At 41.2% G+C, this 22,564-nt stretch overlaps 1 protein-coding gene across 2 annotated transcripts in view; it reads left to right on the plus strand.

Moving 5' to 3' along the window:
• The window catches only part of Slc9a9 (solute carrier family 9 member A9), a 536,631-nt gene that overhangs the window by 237,235 nt on the left and 276,832 nt on the right, over positions 1-22,564 (plus strand). For both annotated transcript variants that reach the window (XR_007344170.1, XM_048794390.1), the window contains exons 7-8: positions 7,637-7,775; positions 11,308-11,413. Coding sequence is in view for 1 of the 2 variants with exons in the window: in XM_048794390.1 (XP_048650347.1) it covers positions 7,637-7,775; positions 11,308-11,413 (245 nt within the window). In the remaining variant the exon portion in view is untranslated. The remainder of the gene's footprint in view (positions 1-7,636; positions 7,776-11,307; positions 11,414-22,564) is intronic.

Genomic DNA, 22,564 nt, shown 5'->3' on the forward strand with positions numbered 1-22,564 from the left:
TCTTCTGACAGAGCTTCATCAGCCTTTGGCAGAACATAAGCCAGAATAATGGGCAGGCAGATGCCAGAATGAATTCCGATGTGTACACACAATTCTTGGCCCCATAAAAATCAATTCCTTATTCATAATTAAGCAACTTCTCTGAGAAAGGGCAGGTTGGTACAGTTATTAAAAGATAAATAATAGATAAGGACCCACTTGTTTCTTTTTCTTTTTCTTCTTTCTTCTCTTTCTTTCTTTTAGGCATAAAGAATTTTAAATGCAAAATAGTTTTGTAATTATTGTTTCTTCTGCTTGGTGTTGCCTGTGACACTAAAGCCCAACAAAACAGAATAGCTTTCACACGTTTTTTATTGCCCCCTCCGGGTTGTGTTGCTCCTTAAAATGTGTCTTGAAGAGCAGAATGACCAGGCAGGTCTAGACAGGGAGAAGAGGAACTGGAAGCACTGGGACATGAATGTCACAAGTCACAAGATGGGTTCATCCTGGGGGTCTTTTTCCAGCTTCACACATTGGGATCCGGGACAGTATCTGAAAACAACAATAATAACAATGTTATTGTCTGGCTGCATCATAAAAAGAGCAGCAGGACTTCCCAGCTGTGAGGACCACATGCATCCTAACTAGCTTAATGAAATGAAGCAGCCGGATTCCTAAAGACCAGGGAAGGATGGGGGCGGGTCTTCTCCAGAAAGAGGGCAGTGTTTGGGGTATAAAGCTTCTACCTCTCCCATGGGGGCAATTCTCTCCCCTCAGCCATGTAAAAGGGACTTCACTAGAATCACCCAGAAAGATGGGCTGCCAGCTCACTCCCCAGTGAGGAATGTGCAGAAAGGCTGAGGCCCACTCAAAGCAGAGTAAGGGAAGAAAGATATTGGCTATGGCTCCTCAGACTACAGGATTGAACAAGAACACAGGAACTGGTGCCTCTTCTGGCTGCAGGATAAAGTAGGCGTCACCTGGAGCAGCACCTGGAGGTCCCCTGGGTTGATATGTTTGGGGAGCAGGTGGAATGACCCCATCCAACCCAGTGTTTTTGGCCTGGGGAGGGTGTGCCAGGGAACCTCACATTAAGAAAGTTGGAGATCAGGAGAAGAGTGAGAGCCACTGAGCTGCCCATTTGGCCACTAATCCCGGCCATGGAGATGGGCTGGGAATGCCTGTAGCTGGTAAAGCAAATGGAAGATTGAGTGAGACCCAGGAGGAAGTTCTCAAAAATTAGTGGCACCATCGAGTTGGCAGAGGGCTCTAAGAGAGGCATCCAGCAGGACCCAGAGACTGGGCACTCTACTCATCACTGACTGAGCCGGGCATCCCTCCTCCAGCCTCCAACACCAGGGGACACTGGTACCGCCCCTCCTCCTTTCTAAGTTATCCCGTGGATGCCCTAGAAGATTCTGCAGGGAGATGAGGAATCCCACTTTGAAGATTTAGGCTTTAAGCTGGGCTGCACTAAGTTTTAATCACTAAAAGAAACTAAATAATGGAATTTGACCAAGACATCATTAATGGAACTACTTACCCAGCATGAAGAGGGATTCAATATAGTAAAGCTGAAAGCAGTAATTGGAAAAGAAATAAACCATTTCATATTTATGTCCCAACTAATCAAGAACTCTTCAATGAACTGGTGCCAATAGTTAGAAATTTTTTTTTTGGTTAGGGATTAAAGATTTGGCAGAAGAAATGGAAGGAATTTAGTATCTACTTGGCTCTAGTAATCATTTTCTCATCTTTTTCTTTATTGATTAAATTAATAGAAATTATGAAAGGGACACAATGTGTTTGCTTAGTATTTCCTTTTCATAAGCTTTCAAGTATCACGGATGTCATTCATGTTAACACAGGAGGGAAGAGAGTACAGAGGGGAGGAGAAAACAGTTGTTTTAAGGAGGCACCACGGATTGCAAGAGCACTCTGGGAATTAGGAGGACCCCTCAGAGGAGGGCGTGGGGTGAAAGTGCAGCTGCCTGGCAGCTTGAGGTCTGGGGATGGGTAGGTAGTTTCTGTTGGGCAGTTTCTCTGCAGCAAAGTATTTAAACAGGAGCAGTAAAGAAGAACAGGATTGGTTGGTGTTCCATGCTGGAAGACCTTGAGGAAGACTGTCATGATCAAGACAGTGATGACTTAGTAGGATCCTGAATGGAAAGGTGGCCAGAATCACAGAGGGAGATGGCATTGGGGGCACTGATGGTGGCATGGGTGACATCATACTTTCAGCTGTTATCTCATATTCACCCTCAGCATCTTTTTTTCTTCCTCCTTTTCTTACTTTTTCCTCCTTCTTCATCACCCATATTTGTTGAGCAGTCACTATGTGCCACATACCATTCTGCACAAAATTATTTACGTGATCAAATGATCCCTGCCTCCAAGAGATCTGGACTCAGGGACCTGTCAGTCAGAGTGTGAGAGACAGGTGACAAAGTTTTAGTTCTGTTTGGACCAAGGTGTTGATTGGACATGGAGGTTGAATCCTTCTTTTAGAACTAAACCAAGAACACACACAGAGAGAAAAACAGAGAAATGAAGGCAGAAAAAAAACAGACTGGTCATTTGAATAAGGTAGATTGACTTAGGAAATGATTGTTTACTTTTTTCTATATACCAGATGCCATTCCAAGTCCTGCATAAACATTAGTCATTTAATTCTTATAGCAACCCGCTATGGTAGGTACTCTTGCCCTTTTGTAGAAAGGGAGGAGTAAAGATAGTTTAAGTAACATGCTTACAGTCACACAGCCAGTAAGACGGTTGAGATCGACACCCAGATCTCAGATGCAGGTCTACATCCTTGATGCTCCCTAAAATATTCTTATTCTTTCAGGAAAGTCTATTCTTTCAGAAACATCATACAGACAAATAGATGGGTTGTTGAGAAACACTAGAAACTTGTTTGTGCCTGTTTAATCTTAAGTGGTATACTGAAAAAAAAAAGATCCTTATTAACTTATTAAAATGATCCTAATTAATTTGTTTCCATAAAGGAATTTGGGATATACCATTCATTTCCAAATAAAAGATGCTGCACAGGCTTATTTCTGAGTATGGATACCACATAGACTGTTATCAAACTAGTTTTTGCTGAATAATCTGTTCCTGAGTAGACTGGATCAATAACCTGGACTTATTTCCAATTTATGAGCTAAATATTTAAACACCCCTGTGTATTTCTGGCCATATCATTTTCAAAGATACTAGTGCCGTCCGACTCAAACTTTCATTTCTAAAAATGTGGAGACCGTGGATCCACTTTCACCAGCTTGTGCTCTAAGCAGGGCTTTTGAAGTGTTCCCCCTGCACAGGACAGAAAATCCAATTCTTTTTTCTCTTCTCCCCCTCCAGTATTAACATCCACTGGTTCAAGCATCTCCTGTGGCACAGGGGATTAGGGGATTAGTCTAAAGGGCTGAAATTGCTGGAACAATGCCATCTTTAGCATGGGTTGAATTTGGAAAACCCCACATGTGCTACCCAAACCCCATGCTGTTTCTAACCCCTTGCATCTGCTGATACCAAATTCAGAGGCCAGTGTTGCAGCTAGAAACCAGAACCCAGAGAGATGTCCCTTGCCAGGAGCAAGAGCCTAGAGGAACAGCTTTATAAAATCTTGGCAATCTCGAGAACTGCAGCCTTCCTGGGCCATGAGACCCTGCCCACCTTACCTTATTTCTCACCAGAAGACAGAGGGCATATGCCTGCAGAATACCCCTCACTAAACTCATTGAGGCACAACTCAAGCTGAGGCACCTGGCTTGCTCTTGTCTCTGGAGACGACCCTTGCTTAGCCTGCTGAAGATGCTTCTTCCCTCCCTGGGGCCCTGAATCAACTCCTCTGCAATTAAAATAACTTTTTGTCATTCCCATGGCCATTTTCCTGGGGCACCTGTCTGGTCCATTCTTGCCCTGCACCCACTTCTGTCCCTGTGCAAAGTGACTAGCTCCTTCCTAACGACCTCAAAGCTCATCCCAGGAGGCCAAACACCATCCTTCTGCTCACAGTCGGAATTGAGACGTTGTTTAGCACCCACAACTCTGCTGTCTGTCTTCGTGAGACCTGTGGAAAGTCCTTAACAGGATGACAAGTCTACTGACAATAAACTTGCACTGGGTATTTATTTTGAGCAAAAAAAAAATCACTCTGTGAAAGGTTCTGAAATCTACAAAGTACGTATGTGAGTTTAAATGTGTCTCTGATCCTCACATTTCTAGAGGATAAATACTACTGTCATCTCCATTAACATGGGAAGAAATTGAGTCTCCATTGGATGAAGTACCTTTCCAAGACCAGGCAGGCAACAGGTATCAAATTTGGGGCTCAAGTGAAAAAACACTAGTGTCAGTTTTATGGGTGCACTGACATCCCCCAAAGTACCCACAACATGACTACATATAGTCAGTGCCCAGTTAAAATCTGGTGAATGGTGACTCATTTTGAGAGATGCTTCCTTTCGCTAGCCTCCTTATTTCCTGGATGACTTCTTTCTCCCTTCCTTCTTCCCAGTCATCAACCTTCCTTCCATCAACCTTTATATAACCTGCCACACGACCCATACCAGGCCGTGTCCTGAGCATATGAAGAGGAACAAGGCCCAGGCCCAGCAAGCACATGAGCAGGTTCCCTTGAGGAGCCCTGACTCATGCCTACTGGGGCCCAGGGCTGACTCATCCCTGTGTGCAGGACCATGCAGGACTGTGCAGGCCAAGCTCCTGGGCTCTGCTACAGGATGCCTACGTTGACAGTCAGTGCTACTCAGCTACCCCAATATGGGTTCATGTGGGTTCCTAAAATGATGCCATTTTTTAAGGAAGAAATAAGAGACTGACTTTGTGGACATGGTTGCTGTATGACTCTAATTTCTCTTTTCCTCAGTCTATTTTATAAAAAGGAAAAAGGAAGAAAGGAGGGAGAGAGGGTTTGCTATACTGGCCCTATTCATCTCTCAGAAATGTTATAGGATTGAACCAAATTAAATGTAGGCGTAAGACGACTACGCATTATGTCCCTGTGTGGGCTCCTAAGTGTTCTGAGCATGGAGTCAAGGGCTCAAGATGGCGCCTCCCACACCCCAATCATCATAGGCGTGGGTACACACTTCAGGCTCCAGCCCTGACCACGCAGCTACACCTAGAATTTACCCCGAACTCACCTTCCTCCCTGCCTTTCTTTACTTTCTTCCCACTGCCTGGAAGACCCTCTCCCCATCACTGTGTGTCCACTTGAAACCTAGCTCAAATAACTACCTCCTTTATGTTAAAACAGTGCCCGTTTCCTCTTCTGTCCCATTACATTTTGTGTATCTCTCTCAGCCTCACACTCAGCACTGGGACTAGAGCCATATGTATTGGTGTCTTGGGCTTTTCTGCCTGGGTGTGTCTTGCATGTACCCAGTATTAATAAAATATTGAATCGAATTCTGTTCCCCTTCTCTGTGTGCCTCCTTGTCTGCCCCCAGCACCCTGTACCTAGTACATCACCTAGAACATAGCAGAAACCCAGGGAACCTGTCCTGGGGAGCCATACATGGCAAATTCAATGGATCATCTGCATAGCCCAGGGGAGTTAAGCCTTCCCCTTCAGTTAAGTCAAAAATCATGGGAAGGGTATACAATTGGACACACAGAGGCTGTACCCTGTTGGATGGCCTTTCCAAGCACAGACTCCAAATCAGTGGGGTTATGGATATGAGTTTAGGGAACACTCTAGGGAATTTTTTTTTCAAATTATTTATTCTACATTCATTAAGAAGAAATATATTTATTACATCAAAAAGTACATATGATAGCATACATATTATTTAATAAAATCTCTTACTTTTGAATGTAAATGAGTTGATTTAAAGAAAAACATTAAATAAATAATGGTACAGAATATGGCCAAATGATGTGATGGTGATATGTTCCAGAAGCTGCCAGACAGAGAAAACCCTTCTAGGGGTGTGAAGATGGAGGGGAAGGGTAAAGAGATGCCTTTATCCTTTCAGTGGCTCAGATCTACTGGAAGCAGCCCTGGGAATTTCAGTTATTTACAAAGCTACATTACCAGGCAAAAACCTTTGTTTGAAAGGAAGAAAGAAGTGTAGCAGTTTCCTTCTCCATTGTTTCTTCCCTGGAATGAGGAAATCTGCTGAAAGTCAAGGCCAACACTTCAGACTTCACAGCCTTGGGCACCAGGTTTCCTGATGGCCAGGGGAGGGTTACACCTTTCCCCAGGACTGGCAAATACAAAGGCCCTGAATATGGGTTTGCTTTTCCTTTTTTTCCTGCAAAGCATAACACTTTACAAAAAGAAAATCACTTCAAAGGCAATCCTTTTCTCGCATATATTTCAGAGCTCCATTCAAGATCCACATTCATCTTCCTTATCCAATTACAGGATCAAAGCAGAAGTGTTTGGCCTACTTTGGGGGTTTAAAGACATCGAGGGGAAAACTAAGAACATTTAAAACTACCTTCTTTATGCCATGTATCTTCCAGAAGGAGAAATGGAATCTGTTCCCCCTGCACTGTCTTAACTAGTCTCTAGATGGAAAAAGTCGGGTCAGAGAGTTAACACGTTCTAATCATCTGAGCACAGAAGATCCAGTTACAGCTCTATAAATCCCAGTTTCATCTCAGTCATTGGGTCTAGTGTATTTTCTCTCCATACTGCCATAGTCTTTTCCAGAATCACTGCCAAATTCTTGATTTTTCCTGATTAGTTTTAAATACCCCATGTTAAAAGAAAAAATGCAATAAATAAATAAATATTACTTCTTTTGTCTCCCTAAAGTTGCTAGTTTCCATGCATCTTTTCATTTTAATGCTATAATATGGAGTTCACATATCCCCAAAGAAGGCCCACCTCTTTATTCATATTAACACTCTAGGGTTTGAGGCCTTGGTTGTTGTTTTTTTTTTTTTTTAAAGTACAATATCCTCAAAAATATTTAAGTGAACAGACTGCCTATTGGTGGATTGATTTTTCTCTATGGAAATAAATCTGTTGGCAGCCACCAGAATTGGGGTATAAAAGATGACCTTGGGCAGCTGCTGCCATTTGTTATGGTGGGAAGATGAGGGTTTTGTCTCTCCCTGGGGGTTAATATTGTGATGTTCTGAACGCCACCAGGGCTCTGTTTCTGAAGGGTTACGCTGGAGAGAGGAAGGCTTTGTGGTTTATGACAAGATCACGGCAGAATATTTTGTGCACGCCATGATTTGTATCACCCATTTGTGCACAGGCCATAAAAGTGCACTTTTTATCAGGAACATTTGTGAATATATAACAGCACTGAAGACATATGGCCACTAAATAATTCACAGTTATCTATCTTCTCAGCAGATTCCGTATACACCTACCATGTTTTAATGCCTAGTTTGCTCAGAAACAATATTCTTTATGACCCTTCCAATATAAAAATGTTTACTGACTGGCAGAAATATATGGATACCATGGGATTGGGCTGTAAGGTAAGAGAAAGCTTTCTGCTTTCTCTACCTCTTTTCCTCTTCATCCTTTCCCCCTCAACCCTCCCAAGCAGCACCCAAACTTATAGGACAGAGTGCCTCTCCCAAAGCGGGTGGGGACTGTGAAACTACTAATCTGGGCCATAAGATGGAAGTCACTGACTAACCTTTCCTCTTGTCTTTTCAGTTCTATATCCATTTACAGTCCCAAGGAGAATCCAAATGCATTTGACACTGCTGCGTTCTTCCAGTCTGTGGGGAATTTCCTGGGGATCTTCGCTGGCTCATTTGCAATGGGGTCTGCATATGCTATTGTCACAGCACTGATATCCTTTATCTGTCTGTGGAAAGCTGGGGTCTTCTGAGAGCACCCAGCATCCATGGAATGTTTCTGAGGATGAACAACCTCCAGGCCAGTAAATGGTTCAAGCTGAATAAAGCCCTGCTAAGTCCATCTTGGTTCTGAGTGATCATCCCTGGAGGCACAGGTTGGCACCCATGGCAGAGGGGGCCAGGATCTTTCTTGTCCAGGGTCAATACTAGCACTCTTGATAATGTCTAATCTTAGACTATCAACAGCCTTTTAAAAAATGCAATGTAGGGAAAGTAGTGGGCAGAGAACATCAGGATTGGCTCTCCAAGGGTTGAGAGGAAGAACTGAAGGTCCAGCATCATGAACATAGGATGAACTGGGGGTGATAACCTGGCTGGGCTCTGCCTCCTTTTTATGCTTGTGACAGTCACTAGCCTACAGGATAAGCCAAGCCAGATATCACTACGGATTTAAAAAGTATCCATAACTACTGTATAGAAGGGAATCTGCAAACAATGCAGAAATGACATGTTTCCCATATCTGGGACACTGTGTCCTTGGATCTTTTCTTTGATATTAGGGAGTAGGGAGGATGGGTAGAGTTCCTGAAGGATCCCAGGTGGGGTGGGAGTTTCCTTGTTCTAGTATGCTGTTCACCTAGAATAGCTGGATGGGGCAAAAGTGAATCAGAGTTGGGGAAGAAAGCCAGAGGATCAATGTCAACTCTGAGGACTTGAGGCCGGAGGAGAGACAAAAAGACAAAGAACAATGGCCAAAAATCCCAGAGAAAAGAGAAGAGAGGAATGTGGCCACAAGGGATCAGAGCCCAAGGTAAGAAATGCAAACTGTTGGAGTCTTTTTCCATGAGGACTGGCCCTGAGATTCACTGAACAGATGCTAAAAGGCTCTGTTCTAATGAGGGTGTCTACAAAGAGTCAGGATGAATAAAATATGGTTTCTGCCCACAAGGAAATGGCAAGCTTGGGAAGACAAGCTCTACACTGAGAACTGGATAGAAAGTGCCAAAGCTGTATGCAAGCTATTGGGACTATAAAAATTCAGAGAAAGACCATTGTGTCTGGAATAGTTGAAGAGACTCTTGGCCAACTATTCCAAAAAATAATTTGAAAAGTGGTATTTTTATGCAGAGAGGGACCTGGGCTTGGCCTCGAAGATAGGTAGAACGGAGGCCAGGGCTATGCAGTAAGTACCCCAGGAAGGGAAGATCAGCATTTGCCCGGGTGGAGATGGGACTGACTGGGGCTGCACATGGCAGATGAGCCTTAGAGGACCAGAGGGCTCCAGCTGAAGAGAAATGAACAATGTGTTCATACAAGTGGGATGGAGGCTGCTGTGGAATACCTTGGAATGTTCTTTAAAAGGCTGAGTCTTGCTCTCTGGTCTACAACTAGCTGCTGAAGGTTTCTATTCAGAAGAGGGACTCTCTTATTTTTAAAAAGAGAGGTTCTGGTCCAGGGGATGGGTCAAAGGAAAGGGATTCGAACCAAGGGAAAACCATAGCAAACTGTGGAGAAGCATCAGAATGGAACCCAATGTTTAGAAAGGAGACTCTTTGGGACCTATGATAGGTTGTTCACAAGAGATGAAGAAGGGGAGACTCAAAGACTATGCCAAAGCTCGGTCCTGGAACCCCTGGAGAATGACACCTCCACTGACAGAAATAAAGTAAGTCAGAAAAGGGAGACTGGTTTCCAACAGCAAAAGTGATCCTACTCAGTGCTGTGGTATGTCGGGCCCTCTACTGCTTGTTCACAATGAAGTGCCATCCTCAACTAACCTGCACACCACCATATCAACAGTGCTTATATTTATTGGGCACCAACAGCTTAGAAAGGATAAGCTATGGGCCAAAGCCATGTAATCAATAAGTGAGCCCAGAATGAAAATGCACACTCCCAATCACTTTTTCCTGTTGTGTCTTAATCACTAGCTGGAGTTGCATCGAAGGTCATGTGTGGTTTAGAACAGAGCAATAATAATGGTGACAGGAACACTTAGGCAATGTCTGGCCATGCACCACCTCATTTGGATTAACCCTGTAGGGAGGTTATTATCATCCTCACTTTGCACAAGAGGAAACTGAGGCATGAGGAGGTCAAGGAGCTCACGATGGGTCATGCACCAGTAACAATGAACATGACACTAATAATATCATCTAATGTTCATTGAGAGGTGTACCATGTGCCAGAAGTTGCCCTGAGCATCTTGCATGGATTATCTCAGATTTTGCAAGGATGCCCAAAGGCAGGTTCTGTTATTATCTCAAGTTTATAGCTGAAGGAGCACAATTTAGGTTAAACAACTTGGCTAAGGCTTCACAGCTAGGACTTGCAGGGCCAACAGGCCTGAGGGAGGCAGGTGCACTGCTGTCCCTCCACCTGCATCCCCTCATTTCCCTTCCTGACTGAGACAGAGTTTCCTCGGCTTGTAGCTCCAGGCTCTGCACCTGGGGGTTAACTCAGAACCCAGCCACTTTCTAGAGGTGATTAAGTAAAAAGAAGGCCCTGTAGCCCTTTGAGATCCTGTTACTTAAGCCTGAACTGAGCCTCCTCTTTTATATATATATAATTTAGATTATATATTTATGAATATATTTATATTTACTTATTTCTTTTTTTGAGAGCTTCCTCTTTAAGACAAATCAGAAGAGGAATTCTGAGGAATTCCTCTAGAAACAAAGGCTTCCCTCCTTCAAGCCACAAAAGGGGTTTTAAAAGGGGCCTAAGGGCAGCCCTTTTTCACTCCATAGAGTTGCTTTGGGGGTCTTGCTAGTTCTATTTTCAGCAAAGATTTTTTTTAAAAAAATTTTATATCGCTAACAGAAAAAAATTAATATCACTTTTGTTGCAGGGTGCTTTTCTGAGTTTTTAACATGTACTAATTGGTATAACTGCCAATGAGGTAGACTGTAGTATTACCTCCACTTTTTGACAGGACATCAGAAGCACAGAGGGGTCAAGAAATGTGGATATGGTGAATACAAACCCATGTGGAGTCAGTTTCCCAGGGCACCTAGGTCATCCTGCCTCCTGGCACTCTGTGCTTTCTAAACCATTCAAACCATTTTTAGCAGCTTCACCTCATGCCACTCTCCACACTGTGGGAACAGGCACTGTCTTTATTGCCAGCCCACACAGGACAGCGGAAGGCCAGGCTGCTCCCTGGGGATCTCCTTCTAGCCATACTCTCCTGGGCTCCTGGGTACCTGCCACAGCTCTCCTAAGGGCACACCCCACACATGGCCTGAGGCCAACTTCCAGAGGTTTTGCACCCATAATTTGCTGGGTTTATACTCTTCCTAGACACCTCCGCTGTCTGAACACAGGTTTGAATTATTTTCATGGGCATGTTCAGCCCCCAGCAAAGCATGGAATTCATTCTGGTCTTCCGAGAAGGGCCCACTGAGATTGGCACTGAAAATCAGTCTTTCACTCTGAAATATCATTACCAGATCAGCTTTTCTCAGCCAGTACGGTGATGTAGCTGTCAAACCAGTTGGTGTTTCCCTTAACACATTTTATCACTTGACCAAATTTACCAAACTGTGTGAGTTCCCAATGCTGGAAACGGGCCTGTTTTTCCTCCTGTCCTGGAGTGCCTTCCTGTCCGCCGAGGCTGCCGGCCTAACAGGTCAGTACTTCATGCCGCACAGCGAGCTGGGTGTGTGTGTGTGTGTGTGTGTGTGTGTATGCACGTGTCTAGGTGTGTACTCCTCCCTGACCCAGCAGGAGGTGAAATGAAGTCTCTCTCAAGGAGTGAATGTGAATGATTTGTTCAGAATCAGCCTCTCCTTGGTACCCTGGGGAGAAATCATCATAACAATCTATCCATTTTGTACATAATAGCTTCATAGAATGTCTCCAAAATGCTCTTCTCTCCTTGCTGGACAGGAGAGGGTGTTGAGATGACTGATTTATAGGGGTGATGGATGACTTTACAAATGGAAGTCTGCACTTAGTGGGAAAGGGTACACACACAATTGTTCCATAGAGAAATACCTTGACTTTCCACCTGCCGTCAGCACAGGATCCAGTGTAGATAGCCTCCCAGGGCATGGCCATCTCCCACACACCAGTGTTCTCGATCTCTGCCTGTGCGCTTAGCAAGTCAGAAAACACAGATTCAACGTGGCAGCTTTGCACTTGTATGTCTCTTAGCACAGAAAGTCCACATAGGGAGTCCTCTGAGGTGGGGCAGCTGATAGAGGGGCAGTCCCAAGGCTCGAGGGCCATGGATCCTGTGATCTGGCTTCCACAATTAGGTCGCCTTTCTGTGACTGTGAGGGTTTACGCTTGAGTAGCTGCAGTGATTGGGTGCTTTTCCATGTAGAAGAATCACTGAGGCTCCAAGCAAATGTCAAAGCTATTTCTCTCCTAAAAGCTGATTCCCTGCTTCTCCCAGGTTTCAATCCTGAATCCCTTGCTGCCTTCTGCATCTTAACTGACAGTCACATGGTGAGAATCTCTGCTAAAGTGTTAACCAATAACGAGACATGCTTCGCTGGGTACTTGCATTTTAGTAGGTGATGCTTTAAGTCTAAATAACAAATAACAATAAAAATTGACCTAAATTAAAGATGGACCATGAGCCAGGCTCTGGCTAGCTGCCTTTAACTGAAGATCTCATTAATTTATAGAAAGACTCAAAATAAGACACTATCCCCATTTTACTCAGCTAACATTGAGTGGTAAACTAGGGTTTAAATTTAGCAAATGGAAGTCCAGATTCTGGACTCTTGAATACCAAGCATCACTACTTTGATGGAAGCTCACCTGTGGATTATTATGCAGACCTCCAAGAGTGGGAAGATAGAGTCCTAGGAGCCTGCCTGGTGTGCTTGATTCTGGTTGGTTTGGGCTCTCTTGTGAATGCTGTGGCAAATTGTTTTAGCAGTGACAGCCTTCTTCTCTCATCAACTGACCTAACTTACAGCAGAACCTCAACAGTGCTAGTGCTAGAACAGAAAGCTGCCTCCCAATTCCCATGATCAAGGTTCCGCCCCTATTAGGTCCTTGTACCCAAATTATTTTAGTGCAAATTCTACTGTGTTAGTACATTGCCATGTTATTATACAGCTCAGAAAAAACAACAACACCAAAAGAATAATCACGTCCCTTAAATGAAATAACATAGATAAACTATTGATATCATTGTCATTCCAAAAACTTGAGGGCCTGCCCCCATATTCTGTGCCCTATTTAGTACTTGTTGTAAAATGATCTAAGTAAAGTTGACAATAAGAATTAAACATTGGACCTTCCTGAAAGGTAAAGAAGTATGTTTAACCCACTGAATGTCTTTTAGTCTGCTGGTGAAGTTTAATGAATGCACATACTCTCTCTCTCTCTCTCTCTCTCTCTCTCTCTCTCTCTCTCTCTCTCTCCCACACACACACACACACACACACACACACACTATTGCCTAAAAGTCATACAGTGCATTTCTGTGTGTGAAAATTATCTATCTCAAAATCATATAACATGAGCCATGCATATCATGGGACCATTTAGTTGAGGATAAATACGAGAAAATGTTCTTAATAGAAAGTGTTCTAAATAGCGAAAGTGTTCTGAGATAGTTTTTCTGCAAGATAGGGCAGCTGTTTGTTTCTATAACTTGGCAATAAACATGATTCTGAGCTTTATGGAAGACAAAGTCAAAAAGGAAACATGAGGAGATATATAGGAATAAAACAGCATTATAAAAGGAAATCACACTTATTTATAAAAATAGCAAATTTTTTTTTCCAGTACTAAAATTTTAGGAGAATTTATCACATGCATCCTTATGTAAGGAACTTTGAACATCAGAATGGAAAAATGTATTTAATGCTACTTTTAGAGAAGATGGAGATTCATTCTTCCTGTGGTCATTTCTCATATTGACCTTCAAGGAAATCTGAGGCTGGTGGTATCAAGTATAATCCTCTGAGTTCCTCCCAATGTAATGATAAAATCTTTTTAGTTCTAGTCCATAGGTAAACTAATGTGATGCAAAGTTAAAATCTGGGGGAAAAATTTTAATGCTCAATAAATGAATATATAATATGGAATGCAGTGAATTAAAATGGAATGGGCTGTTAGTTTATGAGTTATTATGTACCAGGCAGCAGTCACGGGCCTTGCTTACATGGTCAGGGCTCACTAAAAGCACTTCACTCCTAGAGAGGGTGGTAGTGTACATGGTGCAGAGTCCTCTAGCCCTGACCCTCCAAAGTGGGTCTTCAAGGACATCCACCAAGTGAACAGGACTCTAGGCTTGCCACCCCTTGCTTCACACATTCTATAGCTTCTGTGAGTTGGGTTTTCTCATAAGATTTCATGTGAAAAGGGGATTTCTGCTGCCTTAAGGAAAGTATACCTGTTTTAAAGTGTAAAAATGTATTTTTTTCATGTTTTCTTACTCCTATGTTAATATGTGTTTGTTGTGAAAATTTTAGAAAATGTAGATTCATGAAAGGACATAAAATTAGAATCACTTATATTGTTATTTCCTATCAATAACTATTACTAATATTTGTCTGTGTCTATCTAGTTAGAAATATATGTACATATATATATGTTTGTGTGTTAACATATGCATTTACATACACCCTCAAATATAGACACACTTATTTGCAAAAATAGCAAACTATATATATATATATATATATATATATATATATATATATATACACATATATAAATAAAATTACATATGCATGCATATATATATATATATATAATTATATTCCTGTAATTATTAAGTAATTTGCTCATTTTACAGGACCATTTATGGTGGAAGTGTTTCATGATATTAAGTAGTACATTAACTCTCCATAATTTATTTTACATGATTGTTTGCAGTCTTTACTATTATTATTGTAATGATAATCCTTACAGCTAGGTGTATTAATTTTTTTTCACATAACCACATAAGAGTTAATACAAAGACTAGAATTTTAAAGTTTTGTAGAGGTTTATCTAAATTGTCCTCTGGAAATATTGTCCTCTGGAAATTTCTTGTCCCTATCCACCCCACCAACAGTGTGGAAGAGGTTTCATTCACCCATTCCTTCTCCAACTTAAGACTTAGTAACCATGGTTAACCTGCTAACCACATTCCATTTCATTTTGGTTGACATTACATTTTTGCTGAAGAAAAGAATTTTAATGCAGAAAAATTGTAAGCATTCCCTCTAAAGACTGGAAGAAGACAGGGATGCCCTCTGTCACCACTTCTATTTAACATAGTTCTTGAAACTCTAGCCAGAGCAATAAGACAGAAAAAAAATTAAAGGGATACGGACAGGAAAAGAAGAACTCAAATTATCACTATTTGTAGATGATATGATTCTATACCTAGAAGACCTAAAACATTTCACCAGAAATCTCCTTGAACTAATAAATGAATCCAGCAAAGTAGCTGGATATAAAATCAACACCCATAAATCAAAGGCATTTCTGTACATCAGTGACAAATCCACTGAAAGAGAAACTAGTAAAACCACCCCATTTACAATAGCCTCAAAAAATAAAATAAAATACTTGGTAATAAATTTAACAAAAGAGATGAAAGATCTCTACAATGAAAACTACAATACGCTAAAGAAAGAAATTAAAAAGACCTTAGAAGATAGAAAGATCTTCCTTGTTCTTGGATAGGCAGAATTAATATTGTCAAAATGAACATACTACCAAAACCACTATACAGATTCAATGCAACCCCAATCAAAATCCCAATGGCTTTCCTTATAGAAATAGAAAAAGCAATCATGAAATTCATCTGGAAAAATAAGAGACCCAGAATAGCCAAAGCAATCCTTAGCAAGAAGAGTAAAGCTGGTGGCATTACTATTCCAGACCTAAAACTCTACTACAGAGCAATAGTAACAAAAACAGCATGGTATTGGCACCAAAATAGACCTGTAGACCAATGGTACAGAATAGAGGATACAGAGTCTAACCCACATAACTACAGCTATCTTATATTAGACAAAGGCGCTAAAAACATACATTGGAGAAAAGATAGCCTCTTCAACAAATGGTGCTGAGAAAACTGGAAATCCACATGTAACAAAATGAAATTAAACCTCTGTTTCTCACCATGCACAAAACTCAAAGTGGATCAAGAACCTAGGAATTAAACCAGAGACCTTGCACCTAATGGAAGAAAAAGTAGGCCCAAATCTCCATCACGTTGGATTAGGCCCTAACGTTCTTAATAAGACTCCTGTAACACAAGAATTAAAACCAAGAATCAATAAATGGGATGGATTCAAACTAAAAAGCTTCTTCTACACAAAAGAAACAATCAGTGAGGTGAACAGAGAGTCTACAGAATGGGAGCAAATATTTATCACAAGCATGTCAGATAGAGCACTAATCTCTAGGATATATAAAGCTCTCAAAAACTTTAACACCAAAAAAACAAATAACCCAGTCAATAAATGGGCCAAGGAACTGAACAGACACTTCTCAGAAGAAGATATACAATCAATTAACAAACATATGAAAAAAATGTTCAACATCTCTAGCAATTAGAGAAATGCAAATCAAAACTACTCTAAGATTCATCTCACTCCAGTCAGAATGGCAGCTATCAAAAATACAAACAACCATAAGCGTTGGCGAGGATGTGGGGGAAAAGGCACACTCCTACATTGCTGGTAGGAACGCAAATTGGTGCAGCCAATCTGGAAAGCAGTATGGAGATTCCCTGGAAAACTTGGAATGGAACCACCATTTGACCCAGCTATCCCACTCCTTGCTTTATACTCAAAGGACTTAAAAACAGCATACTACAATATCAAAGTTTATAGCAGCACAATTCACAATAGCTAAATAATGGAACCAACCTAGATATCCTTTAGTAGATAAATGGATAGGGAAATTTTGTTATATATACACAATGGAATATTACTCAGCATTAAAAGAGAATAAAATCATGGCATTTGCAGGTAAATGGATGAAGTTGGAGAATATAATGCTAAGTGAAGTAAGCCAATCCCCCCAAAAAACAAATGCCAAATGTTTTCTTTGATACGGAGGATGCTGACTCATAATGGCAATGGAGGGGGAGCATGGGAGGAATGGAGGAACTTTAGATAGGGCAAAGGGGAGGGAGGGGAAAGGAGGGGGCAAAGGGATAGGAATGATGGTGGAATGAGTTAGACATCATGACCCTAAGTACGTGTATGAAGACACAAATGGTATGAAAAGACTTTGTGTACAATCCGTGACTTGAAAAATTGTGCTCTACATGTGTAATATGAAATGAATTGCATTCTTCCATCATGTATAGTGAATTAGAATAAATAAACAATTTAATTTAAAAAAAGAATTTTAAGTACATGTCTGTATTTGTTGGCATTTCTTCTTCAGCAAACTACTTGTCCATCCCGTTTGTCCTTTTCTCCTGTTGAAATGCTGATCTTGGTTTGTCACATTGTGTTTTAATTGCTCTTTACCTATTAAGAAAATTAACCTTTTGACTCTCTTTCAGTCTAGAAATATTTTTCCAATTTATACTTGTACCTTTTAAAACATGTGACCTTTCGTTTGGGTCAGGGAAAGTAGTTAGTATGCATATTTTCAAGTTTTGTGTGTTAATTGTATCTCCTCCTCAGAAAGTCAAAGTGTTTCTCTAACAATGATATATGTTTTCTTCTAATAGGTGTCTGGTTTTATTTTTACAGTGGAATCCAAATGGAATTTGTTTTGATATGAGGCATGGGGTCTATAGGAATTTAATTTTTTTTCCTGATAGTTAATCACTTATCCTATCAACCTTTTTCTAGAAATTTGGAATGTTTATACTATTTCATTTATTTCAGCTTTGTGGTTCATTTTAATATCTAGTAAATCAATCTCTCATACCCATTCCCCATTTTTCAAAAGTTCTTGAGCTACATATTTAGTATTCCACATGGACCTGAAAATAACTTTAGGTTCCAAATAGAAGATAACTTTGGGATTCCAACTGGGGGCGCATGATATTTTTAGATTAATTGAAGAGAAGTGGTGTTTTTATAACCTGAGTCTTCCCACACAGGAATATGTTATGTCTATCCATTTATTTAAGTCATATTTTATGATCCTCAGTAAATTTTTATAGTCGTCTTCACATTAGATCTACAAATTTCTTGTTAAGTATCTTTTTAACTACCTTATATTTTAGGGTGCTATAATGAATGGAAACTTCTTCCACCATAGCTTCTAGCTGGTTATCGTGTGTGTGTGTGTGTGTGTGTGTGTCTGTGCGCGCGCTCGTGCGCATGCACATGTGTGCATCTAGATTCTCTGCCCTATTTGATTGACTCTCTGCAGCCCTGAAATTCAGACCTAGAGTTGATGTGCTGGATTAGGATTAACAGGCAGAAGTTACCATGGGCTGTCAGCTCGACAGCATTAACTGAAGCCTCCTAGCACTCAGTAAATACGTTCTGAGCAATGAAATGAATGATTTTAACTCAATTAAAGGGAAAACTTCCCAAATCTGAATAACAGACTAGTAATTGATTTATAAGGTCATAAGTGCTTGGCTGCTTGATGACATTCCTGCACCTTCTTTACGTCCCCTAGCCAGGATATTCCTGAAGAGATCCATATATCAAGGAAATGATTTATCATAAATTGTATTCATCTGTACTTTGTTTTCCTAGCTAGCAACTTAAAAATAAAGCTACATAGTCCTGAGGAGAAGAGCACAGTAAAGAGGGGCGTGGTGGTCAGGTGTGAGACTGGGCTGCCTGGCAACCCATCTTACTCTCCCTGGGAATCATACCCTGATGTCTCTTAGGGAACGAACCACCAACCCTCCTCTTCTGGATGGCATCTCCTTAACCAGATGTCCCACCCTCCTGTGCTAAAGAGAATGAGTACTCTGAAGCCATGTCAATCAGGCACCCTTTCTCTGGAATGTGAAATCTAGCAGGGAGATGCGAGGAGGATGTAAAGCTCTCCACATCTGTTCTTTCCAGCAGCCAAGCCCTACTGAGCCCTCCTACTGATTCTTGCCACCAGGTCCCCAGAACTGCCAAGAGAGAGCTCTCAGGCTCCTTCCACTGATCTCATTCTGGTTTCAGCAGGCGGAGTCCATTTTTATTGCTGACAAAGACACTGAAATGGTACAAGTAAAAGAATAAACCAGAAGCTATTTTAACCAAAGAAACTGCATAACTTGGAGACCGTTAGAAAGGAAGTGAGGTTCAAAGGCAGTACAGTCTCCAGGCTGGGATCCTTGGGACCATCTTGTGCCAGGTGCACACTTAGCAACAAACAAAAGGAATCAAGCTTTTAAAGACAGATTGCAAGGGGTTCATTATGCTGCCATTATGGCTGCCATTTCAGCTTCTTATCGGATTCATCACGAGCACTTCATTGGGGGGGACATGCTCATTACCACATCTCCTGCATTCACTTCCAGTTGCTACTAATTTGATGATGATCATTTGATTTATTTTGATCATCTTTTACTTCAAGGGCCACATTTGCAGCCACCTCCTCTCGGGTCTCTTGCAAATTGCACCTGCAAATGTTCAAAAGTCACATGGAAGAACTTGGTTTTGTGAAAACAAGTGGCTTTTAGACATGCAAATGAGGGTTGGCATTTCTATTACCCAGAAGTCTGATTTTCTGCTCTTGGAAATATACAAGTGAGGTTTGAAAAAAAAAATGTTTACTTGGGAAGACAGGACAGAATATAAAATACAAGCAAGAGGTCTTTCTAAGAGATTGTGCATGTGGAAATGGACTTCAGGGTCTCTACAAGCCAGGAGAACCTAGGAAGAAAGAATATATGTGAATATATCTGCCCTACTTAAAAAAAAAATCAGCCATGGAGGTATGTGTCTGGTTTCTGGCTCTTCTGACTTGCCCAGGGACTGGAATAAGTCATTCTATTAATTGGTATCTCATTTTCTTCACTACTAAAGTAAAAGGATTTTACTATTTTCTAATGGAAGGACACTGTGCCCATACAGAATGTGGCTTTTAAGTAAATACATGACCCTCAGCTCTCCTCTCCATCGGGTACCCACACACCTGCTTCCCTGATTTCTGATTTTCTTATCCAGAGGCCTATTTACTAAAAGTCATTAGGTTACTGAGCCATTATTTAAAATTGAATATTGAAAATAATTCAGCAGTATTATGTACAGCATAATCTCTAATAGAATTGAATCCTGTCATAGAAGCTGCTTTTCAGTTTATAAAGATAACCAAAAAGCACAGCTGGACAGGTTGTTAGAAAATTCATTTTTATAATCTGTTTCCCAGCTGAGACTTTGGGGGTCAGGTTGTTTTTTTTTTCAAGAAACAGACTTTCAGGGCCTGTCATTAAACACCCGAAGAGTACGATTTCTAATGGCAACACTGACACCACATCTAATAACTTCCCTGCTTCCAGGCAGTGCTAGAATAACGGCAGCTTCCATTTTTAGCTTTCTGGGGCCTATTTTATGTTCACCGGAGGCAAAGAAGGGGGAGGGGCCATTGGCTTGGCTTATTCTCTCATACAAAAAGTCAAACAATGCAACCCACTATTTACCGAGCTTAGAATGACCTCCATCCAAGGAAATAAATGTTTAAAAATATGAAGAAGAAGAAGAAGAAGAAGAAAAAGAAGAAGAAGAAGAAGAAGAAGAAGAAGAAGAAGAAGAAGAAGAAGAGGAGGAGGAGGAGGAGGAGTCCTGATTACTAAGTAATGGTGTTCAGTGAATCTAGAGAGTAGAAGACTGAAAACTTTTTATAAATGTAGAAATGTAAAAATAAGTTACACTGGTCCATTCACTAGGGAGTCAGACAGGATGTCTGAAATACGCACATAACACACACGTGTGGAGTTCAACATGAAGGGTGAGATCAGTGGAGTCCCTTCACCTGGGCATATTCCCCTTGGTCTGCAGGCACAAGGACCCCCTCCCACTGTCATGGTAAGGAAGAGCTGACACTTGGCAGCTTGGGTCTGCTTACCTGTTCATCAGCTCAGTCCGTGGAAGGCTTCAGTGGAGTAAGCAGTCAGGAGAAGGGGGACTTGGGAACATTTTTCTCTTTTACAATAAACAAGAAGGAAAGATTTCTAAATGAAATGACCATGACCAGACACCCTGTGTCTCCACTTGACCTGTGGCAAGAAACTGGTTCTTCACATCTCACCTCCATCAACTCTCAGATGGGCAAAAATTGTTTTGGAACTCTTAAAGAAGGCTTTTAGCTCCGAGGGGGATGTGTTCCATTTGACTGTTCCCTGATGCATCAAATGTCTGGGTGGAAACAATATTCCTGGAGCTCAGTAAATACATCTCCAGGAGAGGACTCGGCTTGGATCATATCTCAAAAACAGCTTCTAAGTACGTATCATTAGGCAGCATTTCTTAGCTTAAAACTTCCCCTGCTTTTGTATTGCAAGGACCATGTGATTGCAACTTAACCAACACCTCACCAACAAATGAGGAGCCCCGTGAGTGTCTGCGGAGACAAAAATAAAACCTGGAGGCTCAAAATAATAGGCATTCAAGCTGTGGAGATAGGCACCCAAAACTCTCAAGGGGATTAGTTATCCAGCACAGGGAACCACCGCTGAGCATGTTGGGATGTCATCTCCACAAACACAGAGTACCACTCCTCCTATTGACAACTCCGTAACTCACACCTGCTCTTTCTTGAACCAAATTGCTCTTCATTTCAATATGCAAACAACCTGCACATGCAACGAAAGTAGTGGACAAATTTACCCCTGCTCTCATCACTGTAAATATGTTCAGTCTTGATTTAACATCTCCTCCAGGTGCCAGGAGGCGTAAAAATAAAGAGGAGATTCATTCTTTCTCAAGAACCCATCTATAAGCATGTAGAAAATTATGAAAAGATGACACAAATAACCTTTATATAAGTGAAGGAGAAAAGGAAGTCAGAAATAATTCCTAGCTCCCTATACCCATTACATCAATGATTCCTTCACCAAAATGGGGAGTGCAAGTGAATGCATAGAGGCAAAAGTTCATTGGGGGGGAGGGATCCTATGCAAGTGTGGATTGTCCATCTGGCAATTGGATATGCACATCTGGGATGAGATTGCTAGTTAGAAATTTAGGCAACACTGGTATGAATGTGTTAGCTGGTTCCAAAGAAATGGAAAGGCAAGGAGGCTAATCCTGATGGATACCAAAACTAGAGGTGAAATGCCAGGGACCTAAGCAAAAAGGATTTTTCTTCTTCTCCAGACCTCAAGTTTATTTGTATAAATACTCGCTACTACCTTAGGAAGAATTACCTAGGTAATTTGTTGCTGTTGTTTTGTTGTTAGATGGAGATTAATAAACCTTGCAGCATAGACATGAAGTTAACAATTAAGTGCATGTGTGTGCTCAGCACCGAAGAAACCAGAAATAAGACCCTGGTTTCCTATTGTTTCCTATATTGATGTTCTTATATTCCACAGACTCATGTCTAATCTTCCAACTATGGAGTTGCCAAACATGGCCCACTAGACAGTAATTGTACTCTTTGGAAACTTGGATTCTTTCATATTCCCTGAAGGAGTTATCCATTTTGTTAAATCTTTGACTTCTCAGTTCCAGGTTCACTTTCAGTGGTGGTAGGAAACCTGTCAGAAATGTCTCTTTTTACTAGATCAAGAATAAATAAAAGTGTGGCGTGGAAAAATAACCCATCAACCTTAAAACCCCTCTGAGTACTATCTGAGAGCAAGACACATTTTTTTCTTTCTTACTCTCTTTCTGTGTTCTGATGATATAATCAATATTTCCTGTCCAAAAATGCAATATTCTCCAGTCTTAGA

This window comes from Marmota marmota, unplaced genomic scaffold (assembly GCF_001458135.2).
Source record: "Marmota marmota marmota unplaced genomic scaffold, marMar, whole genome shotgun sequence".
Classification (NCBI taxonomy): domain Eukaryota; kingdom Metazoa; phylum Chordata; class Mammalia; order Rodentia; family Sciuridae; genus Marmota; species Marmota marmota.